At 38.3% G+C, this 7019-nt stretch overlaps 2 protein-coding genes and 1 long non-coding RNA gene across 3 annotated transcripts in view; 2 read left to right on the forward strand and 1 right to left on the reverse strand.

Moving 5' to 3' along the window:
• Positions 1–97: 97 nt before the first annotated feature.
• Positions 98–2459, forward strand: LOC104807456. Its single transcript, XR_770755.1, has 2 exons — positions 98–248; positions 2279–2459. It is a non-coding gene; the product is annotated as an uncharacterized LOC104807456 (long non-coding RNA).
• LOC104807455 (protein RADIALIS-like 3) lies at positions 392–2103 on the reverse strand. The gene is made up of 2 exons (XM_010532736.2): positions 1273–2103; positions 392–562 (listed from the first exon to the last, which is right to left on the reverse strand). The coding sequence occupies exon 1, from the start codon at positions 1530–1532 to the stop codon at positions 1275–1277; it is 258 nt and encodes an 85-aa protein (XP_010531038.1). The 5' UTR covers positions 1533–2103; the 3' UTR covers positions 392–562; positions 1273–1274.
• Positions 2460–4780: 2321 nt separating the features above from the next.
• LOC104807457 (U-box domain-containing protein 5-like) overlaps positions 4781–7019 on the forward strand; it is a 4386-nt gene continuing 2147 nt past the window's right edge. Inside the window, exons 1-5 of the mRNA XM_019201893.1 lie at positions 4781–5784; positions 5899–5980; positions 6097–6282; positions 6508–6615; positions 6693–7015. Of these exons, the coding sequence (XP_019057438.1) occupies positions 5774–5784; positions 5899–5980; positions 6097–6282; positions 6508–6615; positions 6693–7015 (710 nt within the window). The 5' untranslated portion in view covers positions 4781–5773. The remainder of the gene's footprint in view (positions 5785–5898; positions 5981–6096; positions 6283–6507; positions 6616–6692; positions 7016–7019) is intronic.

The following is a 7019-nucleotide window of genomic DNA, read 5'->3' on the forward strand; positions in this document are numbered from 1 at the left end:
AGTTGCAATGATATTTTTTTTTTAGCCAAAAAATTACACGCAAAAGGTAATGTGGTCTTTTCTCAAAAAAATTAATAGGTTAGGTTATGTTTTTGATGATATAGCCGTGAAATTGATGCGACCCAAGCGTTCATTTGAGTCAAATGCCCCCATCTACGACGAACGCTGTTTACATTCCAATCTCAAAGCTCGGCTTTACAATGTCCATGGCGGATTTCACGACATCACGATGGAAGCAAGATATCCAGGTGAGTGCAACTCTGCAATGAGGAGTTCTGCGTCTGTTCGCTAGATTTCCGCCGATTTTGATTATTCGATCTCAGTTTTGCTGGATGGATTTGTTCCATTAGGGTTTAAATTCGATGAAATCGAGTGTGTTATTTTGATCCGGTTTCTCAATTATCAGTACTCACATCATTAGCTTAGCACGAAAATGCGGGATTCTTACATAGTGGGAAGCCACACAGAAACAAAGAGATACATAGGCAATACAGTGGAATATCTTGTTCTTAGATGTTCCTTGTGTTTGGTTCTGGAGAAAGCATACTAGTTACAGAGGAACCTGCAAGAAACAAATTCCAGAAGAAGCTACATTAGGACAATGAAATCGGTATATGATAAAGACAAAAGAGACAAAACTCCCGAAAATTCGAGTCAATTGACAGTCGTAAGCGACTGAGCTTCAGATTACGGCCCCTCCCTTGCCTTAATATTTTTTAATGTCTTTATTTAGAACTTAACTGGTGGTGGTGATAGTAAAAGAGAAGCAATGCCGACATAAAACGTCTTGTCGGAAAATTTGGAGAGATCAGTTGTTTATCTGTCTTGATGGACTAGTTTATGCAATTGGCAAGACAAGGGTGGGGCATGTTATCCAGAAGGGTTGTAGGGCAATGGCTTTTTTCCGTCTACGAATTTGTTTATACAGAAAACAGGCATTGGAGAGTGGCTTAATGATCAGTTTTAAGAGTTTGACAAAACAAGCTTTTTGTGTTTCTCTTTTCCTAGAATGCTTTTGGCCCCACATTTGGATCTGCTTAAGAGGAATGGGGAAACAAAACAATGGTGTTCAATCTTAATGATGCTCGTTTAACTTAGTTACTCTGGTCAGAAACTAGATTTCCTATTAGACATTTTTTTTCTTGCTGAATAGCTGAATTTGCATAACTACATGCTTTATCTTGGAGTGAAATGGCAATAAGGCATTTGAGATGTAATCTCCGGCCTGGGTAGCAATGGATGATAAGTAGAAAAGGGGATATCATCTGTTACCTTCAGTTGCTGTTTCCGCTTTTACGGTAGTTGGGATGAGGATAGCGTCCTGACTCAATGTCATTGACATCCCTAATGAGAAGCTCGTAGTGGCGCTTTACCTCTTCAGCCGATTTTCCGCCCACTGCATTGGCAACGTTCTGCCAACGGTCGGGAGTGTCCTTGTCGTATATAGCTAGAGCCCTTTCAAACAGTTTGTTTTGCTTGGGGGTCCATGACGAGCTAGAGCTGCGGGAAGAGGTGATAGAGGTGGAAGCCATTGGTGAGAAGAGTAAAGTTCCCAACTTTTCTTTTGTTTTTGGCTGGTAGAAATTAGGAGCCGAGGGATCGGTTTCAATAATTATTGAAGTGAAAAAGAGAGGTGTACGGTGATTTGAAGAAAAGGGACGGTTTGGTTTTGGTTCGGTTCAGAGGAAGGAAGAGCTCCTTATATGTAGGAGGAAAAGCAATGGTGGGGTTAAGCCAGTTGGAAGGAATATATCCCTCCAAAGTTGAGATTTTTTGAGAATGACCCGTTCCTTTAGCCACCACAAGATATGAGAGAAGGAAACAAACGAATGAGAGCAGGAGCCTGTAGTAGTGATGATCTCTAAAGGAGATACACTTTGATTTCTTAAGAGCAGAATGAGATTCCTTGACCCTCACAGCAATAGGCAGGACATATTAATATATTTCCGTACAGTTAGGCTGGCCAGTGACATATCACTGGACCATACGCAGCAGCAAAGCCCTCTGGCTTCTTTAATCTCTTGACGCGATTTGAATCTTATCGCGTTCAAAAAAGAAGGAATCGCATCTAATGCGATTGAGATCTGACTGAACCCAAGTTCTTGTTTTTTTTATAAAAAAAAAATTACACCCTCTTGTTATTACTGTTTTTGTCTCTGAGTGTGCAAAAACAGATAGCTCAGCTAGTTTTATTTGGAGTAATAGGCTCTAGTAAATATTGAATATCCATGTCATTAGGAAAGGTAGAGAAAGTAATTGCATGGAATTCCTTCTGCAGGTGGTGTTCGGACTTCAGACATAACCGAAGACGAAGAAGAAACCGCATCCATTTTGAGAATATTCAGTTTTTTTTTTATTTTGTGGGTGTACGTATATATGTATATATATAAGTAAAAGCAAGTGGACAAATTCCAAATCTTGGGGGAAGATATATCGTCGAGTGAATCGTATCGTCGACATCTGCGCCTTTCCTACGCCTTTTGTATGCTGCTTGGTTTAGGACATAGTTTACATGCTGTGCGATTCCTCTCCACTTGCTTTTAAACAAAAAAAAACGAAGATGGACTGTAGTTCTTCTTTGGACAGTTATTTAAAAAAAAAAATCTGCTCGTACTCCTTGTATGTGTGTGTGTATGCTTTCTTAGCTTTGTGATAAAAACATTCTTTTGGCAGATACCCATTTCCCTCTCCTTCTTTCTACCTCACTCTCTTCCAACTTGGTTGGTCTCATGGAATTTTCTTATTTCACTCTTGGCAAGTGGATCCGTACCTTCACGTCCAAGCTTCGCCAACCTACCTATTAATTTAATTTCTTTATTTTTTATGAAGTGGGTACCTCGGGATATTGGGACTTCCAAAATGGGTTTTGTTGGAAACAAATTTTTTTTTGGTAGAATATGATAAATTCAACGCCTTATTTGAAATCATATAACGTCGTAAAACAAGTGTTATCTAGGTAATAAGAGAGTGGTCTAAGGGGGTAATGTTGCAGGACATGAATGTATGTCGAATCCCCGTCCGTAATGTCCAACCATATACCCTTATGGACCAACATCTCTCTCAAAAAAGTAGAGAATTTTTCTAATCGATTCTTTGATCCGATTAGATTCCAATCTTGTGAAATGCCCTCGTATTTGACGTTTTGGAAGATGCTTTCCCTGAAAACCCTCTCTATGCTCATCATTTAATAATTTCACAAATCCTTCGAATCAAGCATTTTTAATGGCGCTATTGTGGTGGGCACATCAGTTTTTTTTTTTTTTCCTTTTGGGTTTATTCAATTGCAAAAAAAAGATCGTTTTATCATCTTAATACATATATTCTGCTGACATAAGCATGAGCAAGAGCATCTAACCCTTTTTTTTTTTAATATATGCTTTTAATTTTTTTTAATTGAAATACAATCTACCTAGGGACAGGACAGGACAGGACCTTGTCCGAATGTGCCTTGGATTATTTGGGTACCGTATACTGACACGTGGAAGGTTTTCGTTCACTTCGTCTCGCGCGTCTTGTTTCGGCCCGTTTAATGAGAACTGAACTATAGGCTTCGAACCCATTAGGCCCAAGTTTAAATAAGATCTAGGCCTACTAGCTTACCGTTAAGGCCCTTGACGTCATATTTTTTTTAATAAATTTAAATTAAAACTTAATTTTCACGGGGAACTGTTAGAGAAAACATATAAAATATGTAACGTACCGAAAATAAAGGGTTACTATAAAGTTAAATTTAGAAAGGGGATCTTAACTCGTTAATTATGGCAGAGAGTTGAAATGCAGTAGCAAGTGTAATTTTATGATACAAAGAAGCTATTTGTCGTTTTACAATTAATGTTACATAAGAGAATTCGTAATTTTATGTGGTTTTATTTACCCTACGCGTTATAATACTATTCCGAAAGAACGTCGATTCCCTTGCGATGGTCATATCGTATTTAAATATATTTCATGTCACTTGTTTTTAATATTTTTAATTTGTTATATATCAATTATCAGGATTCAATCTGTTTTTTTTTATTGCAATATTTTTATTAAAAAACCTTTGTTAATAAAAAAACTTTTTTTATTATTTTGGATTCTTCTCGAATTAGATATTTTTAATTTGGTTTTAAGAATCGTATAAACTAGATTTTTTTAATAAAATTAAATTCTAAAATAATTATAGATTAATTAAAGGAAGAAAGGGCTGCATGCATGGGTCAACGGTCAATTTCGAGTGAGGGCCAGAGTTATCATACTGTGGTGAGAATGTGGGGTTCAATCACAAAACATCAGAATCTTTCCCTTTGGACCCCTTTTGTTAGCTCGCCCAATCAAACAACAGTATTTATTGCATTGGTTAAGTGTGTCCACACCATGTCATTTCTTGTTCTTACTCTTTTGAACTTAATTCTCTTCTTATACATATAAACTATACATTAATTACTTTTTAATTCCATATTCAATATCTTTTATACAACCAATTAGTTATCATTAGAAATTATAGATTAAGGTTCACCCACTAAATTATTATTATTTTTAGATTAATAGGTTTTTATTAGGACTAACATTGTTGTTTCTACAAAAAAAAAAATATTTATGGCAAATAATGTGTGTGTGGGGACAGTCAAGGTGGTCATTGTTGTGGAGAAATAAAGATTGACGAAGTAAATGGCATAGGAACAAGTCCACACAAGGCGACAGATGCATATTAACTCCTAGAGGGCCTCTTCTTCGTCTCTGTCCTGTCCCTTATGCCCACAAATCCTTCATCTTCTTCATCCTCTTCATCACCTGTCACTTTTTATTATTATTATTATTAGGACTACAAGCTTAACGACAATTCAATGATCGGGTTTTGGTGTGCAGAGTTTAAGCTACTTTGATTAAGAGATGACCTTCGGGATCAAAAGTCACATCGATTTTTTTATTACAAGAATGATTAAATTCGTTAATTAACATAATTTATATACATATATGTGTTAGGCGAGGACCTAGGTTTGAAGTTTGTCTTCATGTGTGTTGACTGTAAGGAGTGGCAGTTGCAGTTCACACTGCGGAGAAAGCCCCAGTACCGTCGGCGGTGAGTTTATTTTATCACGGGCCGTTTACTATCGTCCCATCTCTCAGATCAACGGCTCATATTTGTCTGTCTTATCCGATGGCTGTCACTCTAACGTCACAGCGTTTTACGGTTCAAATTGTTTCCTCTTGTTCTTCGTAGAGGCAGTGTGCCTTGCCTACTTCTCCAGATATTTTTCCGTGCAGATTTTTTGTCTACGAACGTCTCCCTCACACACAAGTCTGTTTTTTTTTTGACGACCCACGATTCAATCGCCTTTTTCGACCCCCCTCTAAGACGCGGTTTTTGATTTGTCGTGAAATTTAGGCGTTCTCGTTAGGGAACTCGGTTCTGTGGTCGATGTGGATTTGAGGGCTTTTCAATTTCAGAGAGCTTTGTTTTCGTGGGTCTTCCCTCTGGTCAGGGGTTTGTGGAGAAAAGGGTTTTCTTTTTAAGGATATGGGTTAAACCTCGAAGAGAAAAAAGTTGGCTACTTTTTTCATGAGAGTAACTATGTTCTTGATCTCAGCTGAAATTCTCTCTTTGTACAACCACTTGCTGCTTCCTTTGCTCATTGAAGGCCGTTCTTCGAGGGAAATACTCTGACTTTCCTGTTATTTGCTGGAGATTCTCTGTATAGTTGCGGTTCATGGTTCTAGGGCCTTTGCCCATATGTTGATTTTGGAGAAGAAAGCACTTCAGTTGAATTGGGTTGTGACACCGTGAAGACGCATGTCGTTAGGGTGAGTTGTTTTTCTTCAGTTCTGCTGAAATCATGGAGTTGTTCTAGTTTACTTCCATTTGGCTTCTGCTTATGTTCATGTTCAAGCTTTAAGAGGTTTTTAGTCTTTGATCAGTTTGCAGGTTGTAGATAACTTTGTGGTTGAGATGATGAATGATATTCCTGCAGGGTTTGGGGCCTTGCCTCGCTCCTTCAAGGTGTGAACTTTAGATCCTTGGTGCAAAGCCTCGCCGTTCTTGTTCTTGCTTGAGCATATATCATTTGTGAGCTTTGGGAATTGTTCTTCTGATATATTGTTTCTTATGCTCTGCAGATGCATTCTTCAATGTGCCTGACACTGAGACACTTAGCCATTAGAATCATGAGCATATTTCCTGATATAGAAGCAGCTCGACCTGGATGCTCATCGGGGATTCACACACTTTGCTTGTTAAACATTGCACTGGAGAAAACCAAGCTGCTTCTTCAGTATTGCAGCGAATCCAGTAAACTCTACATGGTTTGTTGATCTCATCTTTGATTATATGCTTCTATTAAATTCCGTTTTGAGCTACAATTGATTCCAAGACTTTGTTATTATCTGTCAAATCTTCTGTTCTTTCTTCAATGAGATTGATATGACCGTGTTTTGTACTATCTCTCTGTGTTTAGGACATTTCCTCACGGCATGTTGTTGTGCTGATTCGATGGCCTGAGTTGGTTATTTGCTTTTTCCATATCTCAGGCTGTAACGGGAGATGCAATACTCTCGAGAAGTTTAAGAGTGAAAAAATTGTTGGAGCAACATTTAAGGGAGATTCAAAAGATGGTACCTGTCGTTCTGGCTGTCAAGGTTGGTATGGCAGCTACATGGTATAAGTTTCTTTATGTCGTCGCAGGTTTAGTGACGGGTTTTTCTTCTGTTTGCAGATTTCCGACATCATCCATGATCTTAGGTCTGCAGAGTTTACTCTAGACGTGTCCGAAGAAGAGGCTGGGAAAGCTGTTTCAGAAATGATGAGACGGAAGGTTTCCTCATCCGTTTCCCTGGATGGTATTACGGAGTTCCATTTCGCCGCATGGAAACTTCAACTCTCAAGTCCAAATGCTGTTATCAACGAGAGAAAGTCCCTTAAGGCACTTCTCATGAAACTAGGTGAAGACAACCTGCACAAAAGAAAGATTCTGAGGTATCTTCTTTATCTTCTGCAAAAGCATGAAGAGTTCATTACTGGAGATGGGAAAGAGAACTCTTTC

Source organism: Tarenaya hassleriana, unplaced genomic scaffold (genome assembly GCF_000463585.1).
Source record: "Tarenaya hassleriana unplaced genomic scaffold, ASM46358v1 Cleome13, whole genome shotgun sequence".
Classification (NCBI taxonomy): Eukaryota; Viridiplantae; Streptophyta; class Magnoliopsida; order Brassicales; family Cleomaceae; genus Tarenaya; species Tarenaya hassleriana.